General features: G+C 31.6%; 3 protein-coding genes across 3 annotated transcripts; 1 reads left to right on the top strand and 2 right to left on the bottom strand.

Moving 5' to 3' along the window:
- Positions 1-38: 38 nt before the first annotated feature.
- On the top strand, positions 39-4,252 carry LOC129905912 (uncharacterized). The gene is made up of 3 exons (XM_055981542.1): positions 39-218; positions 287-475; positions 3,519-4,252. The coding sequence occupies exons 1-3, from the start codon at positions 122-124 to the stop codon at positions 4,232-4,234; spliced, it is 1,002 nt and encodes a 333-aa protein (XP_055837517.1). The 5' UTR covers positions 39-121; the 3' UTR covers positions 4,235-4,252.
- A 2-nt stretch (positions 4,253-4,254) lies between these two features.
- Positions 4,255-10,134, bottom strand: LOC129905911 (putative nuclease HARBI1). The gene is made up of 4 exons (XM_055981541.1): positions 9,810-10,134; positions 9,607-9,749; positions 9,372-9,549; positions 4,255-4,958 (listed from the first exon to the last, which is right to left on the bottom strand). Exons 1-4 carry the CDS (start codon positions 10,056-10,058, stop codon positions 4,281-4,283), a joined length of 1,248 nt encoding a protein of 415 aa, XP_055837516.1. The 5' UTR covers positions 10,059-10,134; the 3' UTR covers positions 4,255-4,280.
- A 1,955-nt stretch (positions 10,135-12,089) lies between these two features.
- On the bottom strand, positions 12,090-23,619 carry LOC129905087 (DNA-directed RNA polymerase, mitochondrial). Its single transcript, XM_055980462.1, has 14 exons — positions 23,275-23,619; positions 23,072-23,203; positions 22,582-23,017; positions 19,225-19,753; positions 17,634-17,972; positions 17,311-17,573; positions 16,872-17,246; positions 14,443-14,584; positions 14,270-14,377; positions 13,980-14,210; positions 13,544-13,913; positions 12,721-13,478; positions 12,568-12,659; positions 12,090-12,493 (listed from the first exon to the last, which is right to left on the bottom strand). Exons 1-14 carry the CDS (start codon positions 23,435-23,437, stop codon positions 12,364-12,366), a joined length of 4,068 nt encoding a protein of 1,355 aa, XP_055836437.1. The 5' UTR covers positions 23,438-23,619; the 3' UTR covers positions 12,090-12,363.
- Positions 23,620-25,149: the final 1,530 nt, after the last annotated feature.

Raw genomic sequence — 25,149 nt, 5'->3', positions numbered from 1 at the left:
AATCTGTGTCAAAATTTGACAACACCGCGATTTGACACTTCAACTTCAAAGTATTTTTGTAATAAATATTTTTTGTTGATTTTCAACAAGAATTAATAAAATACAAAAATATCGCAAATAAATGGAAGAAGTCGATTTAAAAAACTTTCAAATAGTCAAGAACGAAAGGGGAGTTTTATTTGTTAATAAAAACAATGTAATGCTTCAAAATTCTGCAAGTATGTTTGATTCTAAGCAAATCTAAATATAAGGTGCTTCCCTAACAAATAATTGTATTCTTCCGTAGCGGGCGAAGTGCTCACAACCGCCTATAGTAATGTTTCTTCATTTTATGGTCTTGACAATCATTCGTCAGATGCAAATATAATCACAGAAGATAACTATCATGAATCTTCACCAGAAATCAGTATGAAAGAGGATCCAGCCGATGATGATTCTAGTTCAGAAGAAGTACCAGTGGAAGAAGAAAAACCAAGTAAGATTTCATTTATTTCTATCTTCGTGACCTTGTTTTCTTAATATTTTAAATCCTTAGCGGGCTTTAGGTTAGTATTAAATGATCTTTAATCTTCGTCAACCTTTCAAACGTGTTTACGTTCTTCGTGAGGAAAAACTTCTTTAAAAAAATCTAACAAATACCAAAATCTAATACTTACAGTATATTACTATCTATTTAATTTTAAGAGTTTTCTTAAAATTGCCGGTTTTAGTTTTGGATGCTTTATTTAAATTTCAAATATTGCAAAATTCTTAATTCAAAGTCTTGAAAAAGTCGTTTTAAATCTTCGAAATTTCAAACTATAAAAATATTATTCACATTTCGTAAAATACGAAACAATACATGTTTTAGTTAAAACTTGTTTTATTAAGGGCCAATTTTTCATTCCTCAGATAAAGTCAGTTAGTTTTTATTCTTTTGATAAAGCAAAAATCAATTTTTCAATAATCAGAGATAGAGCTTATTCTGAAAAATAAATTTTTTATTAGGACAATAAAGTTACCTGCTCAAATTAGATAAGAATAACGACCCAACCATTTTTTGGAATAGCAAAATGAAGAATTTAGAAGAAGATTTAGGCTTAAGAATTGTTTATTTTGATGTGGTATTTGAATTTAAATACCTGTAACCTCATCGCTTTCATTTCGAGATTCCAAACCCCCGATGTTAGAGGACATATTCCCAGAATTGTCTCTTCTTCTATTGGGGTATAAAGGATTTGGTCTTCTGCTCCTCCACCAATTTTGTAAAGTTGTTGACGGTTAAAGCTATTTTCGTTTAGTTGATTTTTTTAGCCCTTCATATTTTAAATTCAGAGCTGTTTTATTTCTTGCTGAAGTGCCACTTATTGCATTGATTTACAGAAAAATGCATAAGGCAATATTTGTAGATAATTTTATGACGAACAGATTTTCCATAGACCCCTATTGACCTCCGAGCAACAGGTCACGAGATATATGCGAAAAACTGATTTTCGTGACCTTTTGACCTCTATAACTTCTAACGCGGACGCGATATCAATGTCGATTTTTCGCATCTTCATAACAACGCCGTAACGAAGGTCTATACCAAAATCGAGCCCAGTAGGAATTTTTCCGCAGATTGGGGTAAAAAATGCCTAAATTTACTGGGCTAAAATAATTTCATATTATTCACTTTTAAAAACAAAACAAGTTTGCGTTTTCAAAAGCGTTTCGTGTTCTGGAAAACTAAACATGTTTTGAAAATTTTCAATCTTAAAAATTGAAAAAAATCAAATTTTTAGAGATTGGATTTATAGTACTTTTGAAAAACGGCACCAAATCAACTTTTTGGGTCGAAGTGATAATCACACGAGTGATACATCAAAAAATTCTCCTGATTGTAAAAATGTGTATCAAAGATATTTTCTTTTCAGCCTTCTGATTGCCAGACGAATTTTAACATTTTTTTAAATGCGTTTTTCAACTTAATTCCTTAATAACTTGATTCCTATCATCTATAACCAGAAGACCCTGAAAAAAGTGTGCACAAAAACAAGCAAAAAAACTATGGAATAAAATAACAAAATAGATGATGGGACAAATATTATTAATAGACCGAGAGCCGGCAGCATATTTTGGCAATTTTTGTATAACCCAAATTCGAGTATGTAGGTACATATCTAGATATGCACCACAGTATGTCAACACAAAAAGTATGTCAACTGAAAAAGATCATTGCCAGGATCTTTTTCAGCCATGGCCGTAGGCGGAGGTTCAAAAATGGTCATTTTTCAGGTTGTTGCGGTTTTGGTATAACCACTTCAAATCCTATAAAAAAAATAGAAAACCAGTTTTTAAGCCAGTTTCTTTTCAGCCTTTCCCCTGCCAGATGCCATCAAAGGTATCTCAAACATGTTTTCTCATTCAATATGACCAGATTGTATGAGAGATAATTACTGACATTCAATATCCTTTTAACAAAAATTTAGGCCGTATTAATAATAACATGTTTAGGTTGTTTGGAATTAAAATTTATAAGACGACGAGTGATACATCAAAAAATTCTCCTGATTGTAAAAATGTGTATCAAAGATATTTTCTTTTCAGCCTTCTGATTGCCAGACGAATTTTAACATTTTTTTAAATGCGTTTTTCAACTTAATTCCTTAATAACTTGATTCCTATCATCTATAACCAGAAGACCCTGAAAAAAGTGTGCACAAAAACAAGCAAAAAAACTATGGAATAAAATAACAAAATAGATGATGGGACAAATATTATTAATAGACCGAGAGCCGGCAGCATATTTTGGCAATTTTTGTATAACCCAAATTCGAGTATGTAGGTACATATCTAGATATGCACCACAGTATGTCAACACAAAAAGTATGTCAACTGAAAAAGATCATTGCCAGGATCTTTTTCAGCCATGGCCGTAGGCGGAGGTTCAAAAATGGTCATTTTTCAGGTTGTTGCGGTTTTGGTATAACCACTTCAAATCCTATAAAAAAAATAGAAAACCAGTTTTTAAGCCAGTTTCTTTTCAGCCTTTCCCCTGCCAGATGCCATCAAAGGTATCTCAAACATGTTTTCTCATTCAATATGACCAGATTGTATGAGAGATAATTACTGACATTCAATATCCTTTTAACAAAAATTTAGGCCGTATTAATAATAACATGTTTAGGTTGTTTGGAATTAAAATTTATAAGACGACCTAAAGATGTTGGTTTTTTATACCAACCAAACATCAATCGATTATTTTTTCTTATAACCAGAACATCAAGATATGGAATGTGCTCCATTATTTTCAAAACTAAATTTTCGGATGAGTAAGAATAATAAAAATGTCATCGACATATTTTGTTATAATTTTTGGATTGTTTGGAATTTTTTTCCAATTTTTAGAGTCCTGACGAATAACGTAAACACTTTTGAAACGTTGACGAAGATTAAAGATAATTCAATACGGAGCTTTAAAGCTCGCTAGGGATTAGATTTCTTTTGTTTACTCTCTATAAATTATAATTCATAACAATGTTTTTTTTTCGTGTTAGGACCAGCTCTTAAATGGGAAAGAGAAGAGACCAAATACATGTTGAATTTATACGCAAAGTATATCGATTCAATTGGACCAGAAAGACGGTTCCGTACCAAAAAATTGATGTGGGCTCACATAGCCACACTACTTTCAAATAAATTTAAAATGAGTCCCAATGGAACGCAAGTAGAAAGTCGATACAAATGCGTTGCTAAACGCAACAAGAAACTAAATAAAGCTGCAGAGCAAGTTGCTCCTCCGCAACGAAACTATGCTTTTGCTAATTTCGAACAAGATGATCCCATCGATATTGATAGGGTTATGGCGCCAAAACAAATTATCATGATACCTCGAAGAACGGTTACAGTCCCACCGCCTGATCCAGCTACCTTGATTAAAATGATACCAACCTCTACTGAACCAGATGAAGAAGTTCTCGTTGAAGGAGATGCATCTGGTTCGAAAAGATACAGGAAAACGCCTCAGATTGTTATGTTTGAAAAATATTTGGGACAAAAAGCCAAGTTTTATGAACAACGTGAAGCTAAATATGATGAACGAGCCAGACAAAAAGCTGAAAGAGAAAGGCTAAGGGATAGAATAAAACAAAAGAGAGAAGAAGAGAAAAAAGAAAGAGAAAATAAAAAGGAAATAATGAAGCAACAGAGGCATTTGGACAAAATTATGTTGTTGAGACAGATTTTAAATAAAGATAAAACAAATACAATTTAAAACGAAATAAAATTAAATTATTTTATTTTTTAAAAACTTTACTTTTTTACATAGTTGCTGTTATATTGTTTCGTTTTATTTGTCCTTTATGTAGCAAAACGCTGTCAAGTACTGTCTGTTGGTCTTTACAGGGTTCAGGTTCATTTAGATTTTCTTCAAATGTATTATTTTCCGCAGGTTTGTCGTTTTCAATTTCCTCAATCAAAAGATCTCCATTTTCCAAACACAAATTGTGTAGGACACAGCATCCTAAAACAAACTTGGACATCCTTGACACAGTAAAGAAATCCAAATGGCTTAGCTGTCTGAATCGTGCTTTAAGCAAACTAAAAGAATCTTTAATTTTCAGTCTTGTCTGATGGTGTGCTTCGTTAAATAATCTCTGTTGAAAAGATAATTCGCCATATTCCAATTCTCGATATGGGGTAAGTAAAAATTCTCTTAATGGATAAGCTCCATCGCCTAGGATGTGATATTGCTGTGAACATATTCTTGGTATTTCTTTGGAAACTTCAGACATTTCATAAATTTGAGAATTGTGAAGTTTACTCGAAGCACCAACAAATACATCTAGGAATTTTTTATCTGCATCACATATAGATTGGAGGGTTATTGAAAAATCTCCTTGGGCATTTTGAAAAGTTGATTTATCATTTCGCGCTGGTGTTCGAATATATATACAGCAGCCATCGATGCAGCCTAAGACATTGGGCATTCCTGCAATCTTTGTATAATTGATAGTGTTAAAGTAGGCAATACAAAACTTATAAAATATACTACTAAAAATACTATACTATACTATACTATACTATACTATACTATACTATACTATACTATACTATACTATACTATACTATACTATACTATACTATACTATACTATACTATACTATACTATACTATACTATACTATACTATACTATACTATACTATACTATACTATACTATACTATACTATACTATACTACACTATACTATACTATACTATACTATACTATACTATACTATACTATACTATACTATACTATACTATACTATACTATACTATACTATACTATACTATACTATATACTAATTATAGACATAGAGGGTTACCAATAATCAAATTTAAAGCTCATTTCATTGGATAACTTGCGGCCGCATAGCCCAAGTGCAAGTGTAAAAAGCACATAGTGCTCTTTTTATTCTTGTCCCAGTATTTCGTTTCCATGGATGCTTCTAGTCAAGGAAAGTTTATCAATAATATCATTGAGTTAGGAGGATTAAAGTCCTCTAGCTTTCTTTTCTTCTTGAACAGAACTAGCTTTGTTTTAGTCTGAGAATCAGAAGTACTTCTTAGGTTTTAGTACGTTTAGTCCCGAGATCGCACTGTGAACTAGAACGTTATTTTAGCTAGAATTAATTATAGAAATTCTCCAAAAAATCTTAAAATATAATTAAAGGTATTAAGATGTTGTCGAATTATATAATAATGACAACTTTATGGACTCTAATGTTAAGAACAAGAACAAAAATAAACGAAATATTATACAAAATAAGGTTTTCAAATTTACAACAGATAATACATAGATATACAGTGGCGACAAAATAAATAGCACATGTACCCTAAAATTTCTAAAATGAAAGTTTTTCGCACTTTTTTAACTTAAAAGAGCTGTTTTATTAATGAGGAAGTAAGAACACAGATATATTTGATTAATTAAAAAAGAAATTAAGTACATTGAATTCTTTAAACAAAAAATAACAACAAAATCATTAATACAGCTCAAGTTTTTTAGGACAAAATAAATAGCACACTTCCTAAAAACAAAAACAAATTAACAAAAATTTTAACACAGTTAAAAGAAAATAACTAGTATTTGGTAGGGTAACCCTTATTATTTATCACAGAATAAAACCAGCGGTTAATAGACGTAAAAAGACTCCGAAATCGTTCAAAAGGTACTGAGTACCAAGCTCGTCGAAATTCCTGCCAAAGTTTGTCCAAATTTCAGGTATTCGACCTATTAATCGCTTTTCCCACGTCACTCTACAAGTCCTCAATAGGATTCAGATCTGGGGACTGGCTTGGCAATACCATAACACCGATTTTTTGGACGGATAGCAATTGTTTCACAGACTTAGTCTTATGTTTTGGATCGTTATCCTGTAGAAATGTCCACTTTAAAGGCATTTCCTTCTCTTATGCCCCATGGCCATAGGGGACATTTCCAAATGCTCCATACGGAAATTCCCCGCGTAAGGGCAGTTGAAATGTGACCCGCAGTATAAAATATAGACTGTTAAGGATGGTGGGGCTAGTATTCTTGTTTGGTGATGTTTTTCTTGGCATGGTGTGGTGCCATTTCATCGGATAGAGGGTATTATGGACCACCTTAAATACAAAGAAATCCTAAGGGACACTATTCTACCTTTTACTGAGATAGCAATTGTTAATTGCTATCCGTCCAAAAAATCGGTGTTATGGAATTGCCAAGCCAGTCCCCAGATCTGAATCCTATTGAGGACTTGTAGAGTGACGTGGGAAAAGCGATTAATAGGTCGAATACCTGAAATTTGGACAAACTTTGGCAGGAATTTCGACGAGCTTGGTACTCAGTACCTTTTGAACGATTTCGGAGTCTTTTTACGTCTATTAACCGCTGGTTTTATTCTGTGATAAATAATAAGGGTTACCCTACCAAATACTAGTTATTTTCTTTTAACTGTGTTAAAATTTTTGTTAATTTGTTTTTGTTTTTAGGAAGTGTGCTATTTATTTTGTCCTAAAAAACTTGAGCTGTATTAATGATTTTGTTGTTATTTTTTGTTTAAAGAATTCAATGTACTTAATTTCTTTTTTAATAAATCAAATATATCTGTGTTCTTACTTCTTCATTAATAAAACAACTCTTTTAAGTTAAAAAAGTGCGAAAAACTTTCATTTTAGAAATTTTAGGGTACATGTGCTATTTATTTTGTCGCCACTGTAGGCTTATTACAAAAGTTTTTTTTTTTTTTTTTTTTTTAAGCTATATTATTTAAATTTTGTTATTAAAGTTTGTAGGAGCCACCATATTTAATACATTATACAGGGTGTCCCACAGTCACCGCCCCAAATGAAAACCATAGATTCCTGAGGTCATTTTAAGTCGAAAAACTTAAGAGGTAATTTTCTTGTTTTCGCCCGTTTTCGAGTTACCACGGTTTTTATGATTTTTGCTCTCTTGTCCTTTAACTGGCCTTATCTTTTCCAAACTACGTTTGATTTGAAAGATTTTTTTTACAACCAATCAAGAATTTATTACAGTTTAAGTTTGTCTCAAAACTTTTTTTTTCTGCGGACAATCGTTTCTCCACAATTTTTCATCAAACACAATTTTCTTCGTTTTTAAGTTGTTTTTTACACTTTCATATCATATAAGTCAAACAAACACGTTAATGAGTATTATTTTTTTGTGCTTTTTATTAAAGCCCAGTTTATTTTCATAAAAAAAATAAGTTTTTTTTCATAGAAAAGGCTACTGAAAGTAAATAAAAAAAATAAACAAACTGAATGAATTAAAAAAAAAATAATTTTTAAATGCAAAATTAATTTAAATGAATTAAAACTTTTTCTGAGCTTTATCTATTTGTTCTTTTCTTAACCACAATAGCTCAGAAAAAGTTTTAAATTCAATTAAATTAATTTTTTATTTAAATATTTTTTATTTAAATTTTTTATTTAAATATTATTTTTTTTAATTCACTCAGTTTGTTTATTTTTTTAAAATTACTTTCAGTAGCCTTTTTTATGAAATAAAACTTATTTTTTTTATGAAAATAAACTGGGCTTTAATAAAAAGCACAAAAAAATAATACTCATTAACGTGTTTTTTTGACTTAAATGATATGAAAGTGTAAAAAACAACTTAAAAACGAAGAAAATTGTGTTTGATGAAAAATTGTGGAGAAACGATTGTCCGCAGAAAAAAAGTTTTGAGACAAACTTAAACTGTAATAAATTCTTGATTGGTTGTAAAAAAAATCTTTCAAATCAAACGTAGTTTGGCAAAGATAAGGCCAGTTAAAGGACAAGAGAGCAAAAATCATAAAAACCGTGGTAACTCGAAAACGGGACGAAAACAAGAAAATTACCTCTTAAGTTTTTCGACTTAAAATGACCGTAGGAATTGATGGTTTTCTTTTGGGGCGGTGACTGTGGGACACCCTGTATAAAAAAGTGGCGACCAAATGCGTTGATTCGATTGGTCTAAAAAAAAATGTGTTCCTTGAAGTTTAAACGCATCAAATTTGTTGTTATTTGGATACATCACTCATTGTTTAACTAGCAAAATTTTGACAATCGATCCATTAAAACAAACTCAGTAAACGAATATTTGTATATAGGAAAAAGTAGCCTTTTTTGTTTTTTTTTTGAATACTTGCATTTCGATTGTGTTTTTTATGTAGCCAGTGAATGTTTTGGCTTCAATTTTATATCCACAATAATTATAGCTATTCTATTTATCTATCGATTGAGACTAAAATTAGCAATATTGGAAGAAGTTGACTCCTTTAATTAATTGCAGCTAAAATAGCGTTCTAGCCCACATTCGATCGTTTTAAGCTGTTCGCGGAGATATCTCCTTCGTTATTTTAAAATTCTGCTAGGGTATACATATGTTCTTTGTGCAAAACTACTTTGTTCAATGCAGTCTCCACTGACCTACCATTAAGGCAAGCGTTTTGGTAATTGTACAAGTTTATAGATTTAAAAAGTTCCTATTATGCAGATCAATGATTCTCACCAGTATCTTAAGAGACTTATTAGTATGATCTTTTGCAGTCGAGTGTATCGTTTACCTAACATTAAAGATAAAGACTACTTTTACCTTTCTCCAACTAACTTTTGAAGACTACCTTAAGCCATGGGGTTATTACTTTAGAGCATTTAAAGAAAAGCCGGAATGACCCCGCCTGAACGGTTTTTTGCTATTTAATTCCAAGTCTGTTACTAGTTATACCCTTCACTTCAAAACTATAAATCTTAAAGTGGGACAGCTACCGGTTTGCCGCCGGTACTTTTTTAAGTTTTTCGAATACCGCATTTTTATAAATGATTATATATTTGCCTATTTTAAACATACTTTTTAAACACTCAAGTTTTTGAATTTTACCTGTGCAAATTTATAACTAATTGCTTCTTTTTCTTCATTTGTTTCTGGCATTTTAATGTGTTGTTTTGAAATTCCCATTAAAAACTCCAAAAATGATGTTTGATGTCTGTACGCGCTTGAGAGTGATAAATTAAATAATTGTGCAACTTCTCGATAAGTGTATTTGTTTCCTGCAAACCTAAATTAAGTAAACTAACATGTTTAACATATTATTATAATTGTTTTAAATACTTACCATAAAAATGATAAACATTGAATTTTAGCGCTAATTGGTTTCCGTCCACCACATTTAATTCTTTGTCTCAAGTGTTTTGATTTGGCAAATTCTTCAGTTAAATATTTAGCAGTTTTTCTTGAAACTCGAAAATGTTGTAGGAACTAAAAATCATAATAAAAAGGTTTTCTTTTTTTATATATAAAATAAACAAAATTTTATACCTCTTCATCTGTGTAATCATCAACAACATCATCAACAAAATTTTTAACTGATTGTCTTTCATTTTTCTCAAACAATTGATGAAGCTGGAAGAAATCATCATCGGAAAATGTATCCGAGAAACTTTTGTCAGAAGAAAAACTTGATGAAGAAGACGAGGAAGATGAGGAGGATGTTGATGAGGATGAAGATGATGACGAAGATGTTACTAATTCTTGAATTAGCACTAAATCCACTAAATCTACGTCCATTTTTGAGATTTTATTTTGAAAAATTTATCAACAAATTGAAAAACTAGATGTAAACATCAACATAACATAAATGACAGTGGACACGTTCAATGGGTATTTCAATTTTCAGAAAAAGTCGATTTTGTTTAGAAAAAGATTGATCTTTTTTGTCAAAAGAAATTCGGAAAAATTTGATTTACCGTTCTGCTAGATGGGCAAGTTTAGGCAAGCAAGGAGCCGTATTTATTAAAAATTCTTATAAATTTGATAAGACTCACGTGATAGACCATTTACCAGACAAATTTCAGTCAAATGTAGATGTAACAATTAACCATTGATCTACTATATATGGACTGCTAGTCGTTTGAATTTTCCATAGAAAAATTGAAAAAAAAAAATTGATTCCACATCTTTCTAGCTCTACTAGCGGTATAACCTTAGACGGCGAAAAGAGGAAACTTTTAGTGAATGACATCTGTCGTTAAAAGGTTGTGCTTTCTCTGTTTTTCTATATTTGTTCCTTTCGCACTTCGTCAAAAATGTTGCACTTATTCTCCGCTTTTTTTTAGAGCGCTAGTATCGCGAAGAAACAAGTGGAACCTACCTGAATATGCTTCTAGCAGTCCATATATATTAAGTCAATGCAATTGACAGGGGACATATTCAATGAATATTTTAGTTTTCAGATGTCTTTAGCAAAACGAAAAACCGATTTTGTTAAGAAAAAAATCGATTGTTTTGTCAAAACCGATTCTGAAGAATTTGTATTACCCTTCTGCTACATGGGCAAGTTTAGACAAGCAACGCACATGATAGACCATTTAAGTTAGGTATGCAGTTTGAAAGGTCTAAAGAAGGCGCATCGTCTGACATCAAAATTTTCGTTCAATTCCACTTATAAGTTAGCTAAAATGCGTGATGAGTAAAACAGCTAACAGAATTCCTGCTAACTCCAACAAAACTTCTTAAATCAACAGTTATTTCATTAATAAATAAGAAATAAGAGTAGCTATTCTCTTAACATGTATGAACAACTTCATTCTTGATTACATCATTGTCCTTCAAATCACGTTAAGTTAACATGAGGCATGAGGTGATAAAAAAACCTAATAAAAGTCAGTCTGAATATGAACCGTATTATGTACCCAGTTGCATTCTGTATTTGACACTGATACGTGTTAGATTGAACTACACATTAGTATTTTACAATCTTCTGGTGTCAATCAGCTCTATTGTGGGTTTTAAATAGACGATTTTCCAACCGGAATATTTTTATTCTTTCGTAATTATAAAAGCTGATGCAAGTTTCATCCGAAGGGAATTAACATTTTCCACTAACTATTTTCCAAAAACTATTTCATAAAACAGCTTTAAACGAGAAAATAGACGAGGTTTGTGGATTTACAAAAAGGCAAATCACGTTATAGTAGGTGTAACCGCTGATTTGTAATATTTTTTTTCCAAATTAAGTTAATTTTTTAGAAAATTGCCCGTCCTGTCTAAATAGGGGGGGGGGCTACTTACAATTTTGCTTCTATAATGCTTTACAGAAGCAACAATTGCATCTCTAAAGCTTTATAGAACTAAAATTGTTTGTTGGGGGGGGGGGGGGGCTTTCCCCTTGAAGTGAAACGAAATTTTCCATACAAAATTTCGTTAACGAAATCTTGAACGAAAAATTTCGTTTTGCTTGTCGTTTTTCAGTACGCAGCTCTAGCGAAAAATTGGAGAGTTTTCTCTCATTTGTCATTTACTTTTTACTGTCCTGTGCATTTTTCTTGACTCCAAGAGCAGTGTTGATGGTTTTTTAATTCATTTATTTCTTGCTTTAAAAATTTTTTTCTGTTGATTTTTCTTGATTTTAAATTAACTTTGAATTTTTTTCATTTTGACTTTGACAGTATTCTCGATGATATTTTTTCGTTAGCATTTTTGTAGTCGACTTTGGAGACTTGAACATTTTTCGTTTTGCATCAGCAGCGACTAGGCTTTACAGTTGATGCCCAGTAGCTTCTCATCGAAGAAGAGATTTCAATTAATAGGAAACACAAATTCAATGTTCTGGCGATTTGTTTATTTCGAATGATAACCTATATAACTTGTTTAAAAAGTTCAACAAAATACATCATTTCTTAATAAATAAATAATCCTACAGCTACTATTATAATGTTCTCTGTTATATGAAAATGGATACAATTTACAAAAGAATTAATAAAAATGATTAAATGGAAAGCAACAAAAAAAAAAAACACAACTCTAGAAATCGATATCACTTTGGAAGGAAATTTGCATTGCAAATGTTGCAAGATGTTTCTGCTCATTTTGTCTAACTGAAAAAGTAGACTGATTTCAAAACATTACTTAAATCAAAGTCTCCTTTTGCGGGTAGTTGTTTCAAAACCCTATTTAAGTTTAACTTTGCCATGTCTTCTGAGGAACCATTGTTGCTGATTTCTCTGTAAAATTTAATAAAAAAATAATAATGAAATCAAACTAAGTAAATATGAATATGAATTTTTTGTAAACTTACTTTTCACTAAAGCTAAATTTTTCCAACAGTAATTTCGATAAATCTTCTAGAATTGGCTGTGAATGCAAGGCCACAAATTGTTCACGGCATATCTGAAAATATAACGGTTTTCTGTTAATAAAATTCTCGAAAAATTGATATTGAACTACCAACCTTATTCATATCGGGCACTGTGCATGCATGTGTCCAAAAACAATCATGCACCGATATGAATGTCAATCCTTTCCGTTCACAGTGTAATGAAGTTAGCATCATATGGCTTGAATCGAGGGAGTGGATAAAATTTGGAGGGAAGGCATTTTTTTGTTTCATGATGTTTGGTTTCTCGTACATGTCCATGGACATATTCGAAGAAACTTTGTTGCTTTTCGGAACGTTCTTATGATCTATACGGTTATAATGCTGTACCACTGGTAGACCCAATGGAGTCACCCATTCGACATTTTGATTACAAACGCCTGATATCAGTCGCGAACACTCTGTAAACCAGTCCTGGATTTCTTTTGTCGATGTAAACATTTCTCGGAGACTTTCGAATGTCTTTGTCGTTAGATATGTAGATGCTGGCCACACCCATTCTTTGGGGAAATTGTCAATGTCCTTAAGCTGGCGAGCAATTTGAAGACGAGCTCCGTAGCGTGTAACACCGTAGACTGTAGTCATTACAGTTTGTTTTATCACCTTTCGGCGGACAAAACCATCAAGCACCTGGGCAACATGAAGTCCATTGTCAGAGTCGGTTTTTCGCATTTTCTCCACCAGAGTCGCAATTGCACTGTATACATCTTGAGGAATTGGTGATGGTGCTAGATTAACACTTATCGCACCAGCTTCATCACGACCAAGGGCAGCATAATGTTGTAAACCGTTACACGAGCCATCTTGATGGATTGGGAAACGACTCATGTATTCTTAAAAGAGAAAATATACCGTTTATCATTTAAAATCGAATTAAATTGAATGACAAAAATCTTACTGGCAGGATCTGGGCAACGATAGACTTTGGCAATCTCCTGACAACAGGACAATGTTTGCCATGGTTCATCGGATTTCGCCCACCACATTCGACCAGTGAGTGGATTATCTGCAGAATCAAGAATATCATCCATGACTTCTTCGGCAAATAGAAGTCTTTCGCGAACCGAGTCTCGTTTTTTCATTCCAGTCAAATTAATACAATGCAACTTAAGCCAACTAAAACCATCTTCGCCCATTGGTTGAGCTTGGTCGAAAATTAACATCGATCGAGCTAAATCAGAACCCAGATGATTCAAATGTGGTGGGAGCGGATACACACGACCACGGAAATCCATGTTATGAGGTAGCCAGAAAACTTTGTCACGGTACTAATGGACAAAAAATATAACCAATTACAAATAAAATCTTTTTAGAACAAATATCTGTCTACTAACGTGATTGGCTAGAGATAACCGGTAGAGTGTGTCACACCATAAACTATACATTTCGCTTTGTTTTCGTCGATGTAACATTTTCTCTTTAAATAACTTCGCTCTTTCGACATTCGATATGCCAGAATCACGATCTGGTACTTTGGGTAAGGATGGCAGGGAATTTGGTGGTTGTGGGACATCAAGTTTATTGTTGCCACCATTTTGAAAAACTTCAATTATAACATCGAGGATCTGTTAAAGTATTAAGTTACTAATTTATTTTAATCATATTTTGTGAGATAATTTCTTACGTCTGTGTTCACTCTCCATGGAATACTCGCTAACTGATTAAGAGAGTCCAACGCTGGATAGAGATCTCGTGGATTAGCATCTTTGATTCGCTGCCACTGTTGTACTGCCTTTAAGTGGAAGTGAAAAAATAAAATTAAAGTATTGAAAAGATTTTTAAAGAATTAAATTTTACCTGGTGAGGAAGGCGGATGAGTTCAGACTTATTTAACAGGTATCCACCGTTATATGGCGTACTCCAAGGCTGCGGAGGGCATAACATTGGCACGAGATTTGAGTCAAATGTCAAAGTTTGCTGCCGCGATGCACGTAGTAATCTAAAATACAATACAGGTGGAATTTAAAATTTAAAAATACTTTGAAATGAAAAAAAAAATTAAATACATTGTTTTGAGTAGTCTTTTGGATCTTAAGCTACCAACTAAGATTAGTGCGAAAAGAATAAAAATTTCGAAAATGACCTAAAACTTGAACTTAACAACGCCACAATGTATGTTTATTGCGCGATTGGATGGAGAAAATTGAAATCAAACGACAATGCATTGTCGAAATTGTCGCTGAAAATGTTAACCCTCTCCTATCCTATTCAAGTTAACACTTTCAGTCACACTTTTAAGTGAAAGATAAAATTTACAAATTTTGTTTATAATTATATTTGTTATGGTTACTTGATTAAAAAAATAAATATAATTTTTTTAGAACCGTTATATTTTTCAAGATAAATGGTATTTAAAACCTGTATTTATAACCGTTATAATTTGACTTGAAAATCAAACAAATCATGTTAAATTTTTTTTATTTTTATACATTTCTAAGCTTAAAAATGAATTTTATGACAGGATATAAATAAAAATAGTTATTGGTTTTGTGCAATAGTTCAAAGAAGGTCATTCCCATTAGCAAAACCAATTGAAATTTTTAACATTTTCATGATCAAATAAAGCGAACTGCTATCTCTTTTAGTATTGCATGTACAAAAAAAAATTATAATTAATATGATCTATGTTGATAAGTACCTATACTAACGGGATATGCAAAAAAAAGAATCCGCCAGATGGCATTGAAAAAACATAAAACATTTTGAAAAGGTGATTTGATAACTTAGCACCAAGACTGAAAGAGTTAAAGGTCTTAAATAAGAAGTGTTTGAATCGCGATCAAAATTTAGTTCAAAAAAATAATTTTTTTCAAAACTTCAAAAGCAAATAGAAGTAAAACTTTTCATTCAGATCGGAAGAAGAATTTTTTTCGAAAACTTCTATACCTACACCTTATACAAATTTCCAAAAATACGGAACTTAATGCCTTACAAGTGATTATTTTCCTTAATAAGAATCTAGGAATTTTTTTCTGATAAAATGATTATTATTGTTTTCTAAAGCTTGGCAAACGACATTAGTGTAAAAATCAAATATAACTAATCGGTGGTTAAAAGGCAGTTTAGCAATTATTGAAGCATTCAGTTTAAGAACAGAAAAACTTCATTTTATTGAAAGTTGAGAAAATCGAAACAAAAAACTGTTCCTGAAATTACATACCTAGTCATTTAATAAAATTTGATTCATTATGGAAATTTAGCCAAAAAATCTCTCTAAGTCGATTATCGTCTACCTAAATTTCAACGTCATTTTCTGAACGGAAATTTAGGTAGAGGAGTATTTCGAGTTTCTAGTCAACTTTTCAATAAAATTGCCTGAATTGAAAGGATTTTTTTTTTGCAGCTAACTAATCAGAGACGCGAAACTTTCCTAAATATTTAGTCTGAAACATTTCTGAACCTGTTAAATGACGTTGACTAAATATTTAGTCCCTAACGTTTCCTGAACGTGCCCATTATCAAATATTTCAAATTTTGAGAATATTGTCTATAGTGCAAGAACCGAATAACTCCACTACAAAATAGCGTGGGTCTTAGAGTTTTTTGTAGATTCTGCATACAAAAAAAAAACAATTCCTAACACATAAGAAGTTAAAATGACGCTTTAAGCGGTAAATGCTTTGTTTTAATTAAAGTTTTGGATTGGAACAGAGTTTGGAATAAAGAAACATGTAAAATCGCAAAAAGTACAATTCAAGCCTGATTCACAATATTGCGAGACGAGAGCGTTGCGTTTTTTCTGAACGTTTTTTATTTTGAAAAAATCGTTTTAAAATCGTTTGGCAGTTCACAATACTGCGATTTTTTATTCTATAAAGTAAAAAAAAAAAATAGTATTTTTTGAGAATCGAACTCCGGGCGGTGAGATTAGGAGGCAATCATCTTCTCACCTAGGCTAACTCGAATTTCTATATTGAGAAAACTTTTATCCATATAAGCTATGTAGGATATCTTAATATTAAAATTTCATTTTCGAAAAATAGTCGTCTCATGCGTCCTTTTTCAAAGTTTTTGAAATTTCAAGTCAACGAGAATCACAAAATTGTGAATCAGGCATCAATTTGGTTGTTTTAACCATTAAACCATTTTTTATCAACAAATTTTAATAGTTCATTTTTTATAGGGGCTTTTTGATTATACTTATAGCACATTAACAATTCAGATACAGGTTGGTTTGAACATTTTTTACAACTCCTAAACTTACAAACATCAATTTATAATCTTACCTTGCCAAAACTGGATGTGGTTTGACTTCCTCCTTCATAAGTCTCCCTTGATTTCTAAACAATGTATAAAATGCTGGCATCAAATTTGATTGCTTATTTTTGTTTTTCGCTCTCAATATGTACGAATCGATTTTTATATCTCGCATCAGAATGTTGTAAAGAAAACGTCCAACACCAGCTAGAACATTTTTTGGCCATTGTGCTTCGATTATATCCATGCTTGGTCCACTCGGACGTTTCTCATGAACTAAACGTTGCCAAATTTGTCTCGGATTATCATTGGTTGTACCTTCTTCCCATTTGTCACAGTAGGTACCGTAGATTTCGCCAACTTTTTCTAAAATTCCATTTCGTTTTTTCTGTTCGATTTGATATCTTTATAAAATAAAATACCAATTAATAAAAATTTGTTCAAAAAATAAGCAAAAAGAGTATAAACCTTTGTTGAACTTTCATTCCAAGATTCTTATACAATTGTCCAACAGTTGGACTGTAGGTTTCGGAGCCTTCAGCTAGCATTCGAATTTCTTTCAAAAGAATATCCACATACTGGCTACTGTCAAGAATCTTCAAATACGTGTAATAAGTCATATTGCCTTGAGAATTATAACGAATCTGTGCCCGAAGGGTATTTAAATCTCGATTCACGGCTGTGTTTATTTGGGTTTTCCAGATTGTGTATAGTTCTTCCATTTTCTCACGCTAAGTAAATAAACAAAATTTTAATTCAATTTGAATACACTTTTAACTTAAACAACTTACACAAAAATCAGCATTGGCAAACTCTTTAGTATTTTCAATACTCTTTATTGTTATCGAACCATCTAGTTCAATTTTTAACTGATCTCTAGCCATTTGTTGAAGTTGTTCTTTTGTGAAGCCTTCTTTTGATTGCATTATAAGACTTCTTGTTGCAGTATTCTTTGATTCTTCGACATCATGGTTATTCAATTCGTTCAAGAGAACATTATTGTAATCGTAATTTGGTGGTTTATATTGAGGCACAAAGTCGGGATGAATTCGCCGTATCGCATCTAATGCAATGTCTTTTTGATCAAATTCAAATTTGCTTTTATCCATAACAAAATCAAGAGACATTCCCTGGAAATATTCAAAACCGACTTAATTTGTAAGAATAACTAAACTTAAACTTTAATCAATGAAATCTATAAAGCATTTGCGTACTGTTTTTGTTTTGGTCATTTGAATCCATTGAAAAAGAGAAAAACTTTCTTTCAAAAAACTAAAGAAACTTTACTTAACCCTCTACTGCATGAATTAATATTAGCGGACGAAAAAATTAAAAAATGCTTTACATGGGTTCTTTTGGTTGTTTCAAAAAAAAATTTGTTTAAATTAATTTGTTTAAAAAATTTGTTTATAAGCCAAATTTGGCTTCGTATGCATTAAGGGGTAAGAAATTTTACTAATTCTATTTATTCAGATTATGTAAAGAATAAAATGAAAAATATCAAGAGATAAATATTTATCATTTAAAAACAAAATAAAGTAAAATAAATACATTGCATTACAAAAGGTTAAGAATTAATTCAAATTTGGCTCATTTTAAGCCATGAAACCGAGAAAAGCAATTTGTTTTTTCCGTTATATATATTTTTTCTGATTCACATTCTTTCCACTGTCGAAGTAAGTCTTGCTCCAACATTTTCACCCACTCCTAGATCTTAAAAAAACTTAAAAGTAATAAAATGATTGAAAAATATTATAGGTGAGACTCCCTCCCACCTTAATTTTATGTGGTTACGCCCCTGGAAATGGGGTTAACATAAAAAAAATATCTCTAAAAGTGAAGGGGCTCCATTTCTGAAGTAAAACATAGCTTCCAAGCAAAATAAAAATGTAAAGGAACAAAATTTTTCAACAAAAAAATTTAACAAATTGTGTAGATTTAAAACCCCTTAATGCATACGAAGCCAAGTATGGCTTCCGTACTTTTTGCCCCCTCAAGACCAGGCCAATAATTTTTTTTTCAATAAAAATTGGTTCATAGCATACATAATAAGACAATCGATCAAAAATAAATTTTTAATTCCACTTTTCTTTCCAAACAAACGCAGTAATTAACACTTAAAGTATGAATATATTCTACACTTTCGATTTCAATGCACACGACTGATCGACTCACCTGTGATCATAAAATACACCTTTATTTTGTGTCGGACACACGAAAAAACTATCTCTATGGGTTCTCAGAAACACAAAGAAGAGGATTGTATTTAATTTTTACCATTTTTTTGTGACAGAGAAGAGAAAAGTGCATACAAACAAACAAAACCATATTTGGCTTCGTATGCAGTAGAGGGTTAAGACCTTAATAATTAGTGTGTCTTACCATTTCCTCTGCTTTCTTGATATATTTTCGTATGAGATGTATATTCTGTTCCGATGATTCTGTTCTTCCCAGGCATTCGAAAATCGCCGCAAATGTTTGTTCGTTAAATACTACCCCATCCTCTTCCAACACAGCAAATATTTCTTTAAATCTTTCGAAGCTTCCCTTCTCTGCATATCCATGCAAAAGAATATTGTAAAGATCAATTGTGAAAAATGGTGCTTGTTTACGTTTTTTAGCTCGCTGACGATATGACAAAATCGTAGTTAGACCACGATTAACCATTCCCGATGAGACACAAGCTTTCAAATATGAATTCAAATTTATTATTAATGCCTGCTCTCTGGCTATGCGTTCCTGATCTTCATTAATGTGATATTTTGATTTGTAGCGTGATTGTTTTGCTTTGCTATCCAATACTTTCTTTTTTGTGCTTCGGCTTTCGAGTTGAGGATTAACGTAAGGTTCTATTGGTTCGGCAATATCAACAATATCTGGGATAGCTTCTTCAAGTTTTTCATCATGGAAGCTGTAAAAGTGAAATGAAGCAAAAAAAAAAGTTACAAGGGATGATTCAATTTAAAAACAATTTATTTTTTAGTATGGTGTACAATTAAGACTAAGCCTTTTATAGTACCTTTAAGGTGGACTTGAAAAATTTATAACTTAAGTTTAATTTTTACTTATTGACAATAACATAAGATACAATTTTAAATTAAATAAAATTTAATTGAATATATTCGTTTTACTGTTTGTGTTCTAAAATGAATTAAGATAGTTAATCAATGTTTTTTGAATTCTAACATTCATTTTACTCTTGTCTTAAAGACAATGGTAAGGAGTTCCATAGTTTGGTGGCATAAACATAAAATAATCTCGATGAATTAAGATAGGTGTCTACATAAAGGGGTTTATTATTTTATGCAAGAAAATATAAAATCTTGCTTCAAGTAAATGCTGAAAATTGCTTTTTAAGACAAATTGATGGTATTGCGAAACATGGTTAGGTCAAACCTTTGCAGACCAAAATTATAGCGAGTTATTCTGTTAAAAGCAACAAGCAATTTATGCAAAGCGAGGAAGCATAATATACAATAATTATAGGAACGAGCAATGATTTGCTGATTCTCAATTTCGCATCGACTGGTGTTAATCTGGCAAACATATTTAGCTTTCGAAGAACACCATAAATACGACCAACAGCAAGTTTAACATGGTCGTTGGCTGAAAGAGAACGATTTAATTTAAAAATAAGGCTAGTGACCGTTGACGGTGACGCTAACTCAAGGTTGAGTTGTGATAGTATAATAAGTGGAAGATCGACTGTATTAAATTTCTGTCTAGAAATTACGATTATTTGAGATTAGGCTTGGTTTAGTATTAGGCCATTACAAATAGTCCATTCATAAAGACTAAAGAAGTCCTCTAATAGATTAAACGGACGAGAAAGGTAAATTTGGACATTTTCAGCATAGAGATGAAACATCCCTACTAACAATTTTGCTTCTATAAAGCTTTACAGAAGCAACAATTGCATCTGTAAAGCTTTATAGAACCAAAATTGTTTGTCGGAATGACATTTTTGCACACTAATATGGTAGATCGTTAATAAATATACAGAATAAGATTGGGCCCAAAATCGAACCCTGTGGAACTCCAGCAATCAGATTAATAGAGTTAGAAAATGTGTCACCAACTTTAAATCTCTGACTCCGTTTTCCAAGTAGTCTTGAGTTAGATGTACGACCGATCTTTTACTCAAACCAAAATATAAATTAAGTTTTCTACATAGATTATCATGATTACTTATTTACATATTTTGTCAAGCAGAGTTATGAATCTCTTATTGATAGAATACAATGAGAAATATACAATAAATAAATTTTACCCACCAGAGAATAAAAAAGATATAATATTTTTCTTAAATAAATCTTTGCTTTAAAACATATTGAAATCGATAACTTTACAAACAGAGTTAGCCGGCCTTAAACAACGGGTAACCATAATTCACCTTGTGAAAAGGGATCTCAAGTAGCAATCGAGAACGAAGATTACGCTCTGGAGCATACCAACATATTAAAGAAATCAAGAAAGGGCAATTAATTTTAAAGTTAACAATATCTCTTATGAACATAATTTCAAAATATATTGTTCTAGATTCAAGAGATTGAGTTCCCAATAACAAACACCTCGAGTTATATCAATATTCCAATGAAGAGTTTTGATAGTGAAACGCTTTTGAATCCTTTCAATTCTAATGGATTAGTTTTATACATAGGGTTTCATACAATGCAGCAGTATTCTAAAATATTCTAAAAATTCTAAGACGAAGCTAAAATATAGTGAATGATCTGAGAAATCTTTTACGTTACGGTAAATAAAACTAAGCATTGAGCTAGCTTTAGAAACAATAAAGTCAATGTGATCGTAAAAGTTTAATTCAAAATAGAATAACACCCAAATCTATTTTTTTTTCAATAATTCTGGTTAAAGTTCTTTCATCTAGGCGGAACGCCAGAAGTTACATTTACAGAATCTGAAAAAAATCGAGGAGAAAAAAACAATTTTTTTCAATTTTGATAGCAGTATTGAATGATTTACGCTATCAAAAGCCTTTGAAAAATCCGTATAAACTACGTCACATTGAGAGCTACATTCAAGGGAGCTAACTAATTAGTTATTAAAGACTACAAAGTTGGCAGTCGTAGTGGAGAAATAACTTCTTTCAAAAGAAATACTAATTTATTATAAAAGATTTTTCGAAAAGTTTAGGTGTTACAGGAATTTTACAGATCGGGCGATAGTTACATATTACATTTTTACAATCTGATTTAAAAAAATTGATGAATCTAGGATAATTTTCAAGCATCAAAGAAAATACCTTCATGGAGGGAACGGTTAAAAATGAGAGTGGACAAGCCAGAGCCTTTGTACAATTTTTTAAGACTCAATTCATCTTCAACTTTTTTAGAAGATATTTGTAATTCACCGATACTTACTAAATTTAAGTAAGAATCGGAGCTCTCAATGGTTGCCGATACAGAGGGTTTGTACTGATCGGAAAAAGTTTCCGAACAAATTACACATTTTAAAGGGGTCCCTAGATGTTTCATCTTTCAAATGAGCTATGTTTGGAATAATAATAGCTGAACTTTTCTTTTCATTGATGAATAAAGACGATCGAAGATTTTGTGAAATCCAGCGAAGAGAGAAGGGTTAAGAAACCCTTATCATATTCAATTCGAATATCATCTAGAACTTTAACCATAGTCGTAGAGCAGCTGTGCTTAGCCCGAAGTCATGACTGTACCGGACAAAATAAGTTATGAAATCTGGTTAGTTAGGACTTTTACTTACTTGTAAGCCATCATCTCTTCATGTCGTTCGCTATTCATTGCTTCAACAATTTCTCGAAAGTTATTGAAGCTCGTTGTGATATTTTTAATATCTTCCGGATCTTTCTTTGCATGTTTGCCGAGAAAGATTAATGGTTTCTCATCAAAAACTCCGGGTTCATTGATTGAGTTATTTAAAACTTCCAAATCGAATTTTTGATATTCCAATGGTTGTTGTATTTTTGAGCCTTTGGTTGGTATTGACGATGAACTTGTGCTGAAAGCAGCCGCCGAACTGCCAGCTGAATTAATACTTTTTTTACTCGAGGAGGAACTCTTTTCAGATTTGGCGCGCTTTTCCAGAATCTTTTGCTGTGTTTTGAAGATGAAATCTTGAAGCTTCTCAGCTTTCAAACGTTTAAGTTTGGCCTTGCGTTCTTTAGGCACAGAATTGGTCACTAAAATGGCATCATTTTAGATTAATGCAAAATCAATTTCGAAATAAAGAATACCTTCAAGAAATTCAACATATTTTGTGAATTTTGGTTTGCCTTTACGTTTCTTCTTCACTTCAGAAGTTTGGGTACTGGCAGAACTGTGTGTTGATTGATGACGATCCCCCACAGGTTGAAGTGATACCCTCACTAAAAAAATTTTAATAAAAATTAACTTTTCTCTTCCAAAAAACAAAAATAAACTAAAATCTCAAATTTACACTTATCAGATGGCTGTAGGATTGTATTATCTGATGAAATAGGTAGAAAATTAGGTTGGAGAGTTCGTTGCGCAGCAATTAAATCGAATTTGGGAGCACATTGTCCAACAATTAGCCGAACATTTTGTAATGTTGAACTTTTTATTGATAACATTCGATACATTTTAACAATAATAATGTTTCATTCAATTACTTTTTAAATTCAATAAATTTTGTTTTTCGATTTTTATTAAGAATTAAAGTTTTAATAATTAACATTTTATTCTTGCATAACGCAATTTATTTTCATTTTTTTGGGACTGACCGACAGAACAAACTAGTCAGATGAATGGGGGTTTAAAAAAGAAGAGAACAAAAACAAGTCAAATTTTGACGTTTCTAGAAAAATATATGAGAAGAAGACAAAAGAAAAAAAAACATGTGTCGGTGTAATGAGAACGTGAAGTTGGCTGTGGTTTAAAAATTATTAGTTCACAATAGCAAATTAAAATGGTTTGAAAATATTTTTAACAGTTTTATTTTGGAGAGTTTTTTATTCCAACAAAAAAATTCATAAAAACTGTTTATAAATATTTTAATAATTAATTTAAAATTTGGAAGTTTCGAGTAGATCACAAATGTTTTATTTACAAAATTACCCAAAAACTATTTTCGTTGGAAATTATATCATTTTGTTTGACAGCCTATTTCAACTATAGCCCTGTTTCTTTTTGAGGTGGCAAACTAGTAGTTTACTAGCAATAGAATTCAGTTTCAGTGAAATTCAATGCAATTCATATCTACTCGGGAAGAAGAGCATGAGTAGTAATAGTAGTAAATGTACTATAATGTACTCATAATGTGTATGTTTATTTTCCTTCCCTCCTATAAAGCCTACTGACTATGCCTAGTACGCAGCTGAAACGAAAGAAAATTTCGTATTGAAAATTTCGTTTCGCTTCAGCTGCGTATTAAAGCCTGGTACGTTGCTGAAGCGAAAAGAAATTTTCCATACAAAATTTCGTTAACGAAATCCTGAACGAAAAATTTTGTTTTGCTTTTCGTTTTTCAGTACGCAGTTCTAGCGAAAAGTTGGAGAGTTTTCACTAATTTGTCACTTACTTTTTACTGTCCTGTGTATTTCTCTTGACGGTTTTTTAATTCATTTATTTGTTGCTTTAAAAATTATTTGCTGTTGATTTTTCTTGATATTAAATTAGTTTTGAATTTTTTATTTTGACTTTGACAGAATACTTGAAGATTTTTTTTCGTTAGCATTTTCGTTGTTAACTTTGGAGACTTGAAAATTTTTCGTTTCGCATCAGCAGCGTACTAGGCTTTAGCTTGATGTGGGGCTAAACGTCGATGTTCATTAAGTGTTCGTTCCTCTGCCATTCGAAACGTTTTATGCGGAGCTTTTTGACATGTGATACGTTATTGAACAGTTCGTACAGATGCGCCTTTTGGTGCACTAAGTGCCAGTTATACAAACGTAGGTCACCCTCTTTTCAGGAATTTAGCTCTCCGATTTCGGGGGATTAGCTGTGGATCAAGTATCAGTTTAGTCCAAGTAGACTTTAGCACTGTATATTGAATGTTCCGAAAACAGCAGACACAACAAACATTTAAAGTTGTCATATTTTTCGCTTTCGTCCTTTTCTTGTATTTTTCATGTATATTTTACAAAGAGATACAAAAATGTATGCTAGCAAAACTATTTTAATACATTTTGTCCTTCCAAACGTCAGTTTTCACGTTTTTAAACAAATTCTAAACAATTTATGAAAAAATTAGTTTGGGTAGCACAGATTTAAAACTCTTCAAAAAGTTAAGCCCAGAGAAATCTCCGGGCTAAACAACTAAGCCCAAGGTGCTAAGGTGTTATTGTAATTAACA

This window comes from Episyrphus balteatus, chromosome 1, assembly GCF_945859705.1.
Source record: "Episyrphus balteatus chromosome 1, idEpiBalt1.1, whole genome shotgun sequence".
NCBI classification, from domain to species: Eukaryota; Metazoa; Arthropoda; class Insecta; order Diptera; family Syrphidae; genus Episyrphus; species Episyrphus balteatus.
Note: the sequence above shows the minus strand (reverse complement) of the source record. Positions and strands in the feature narration are given on the sequence as shown.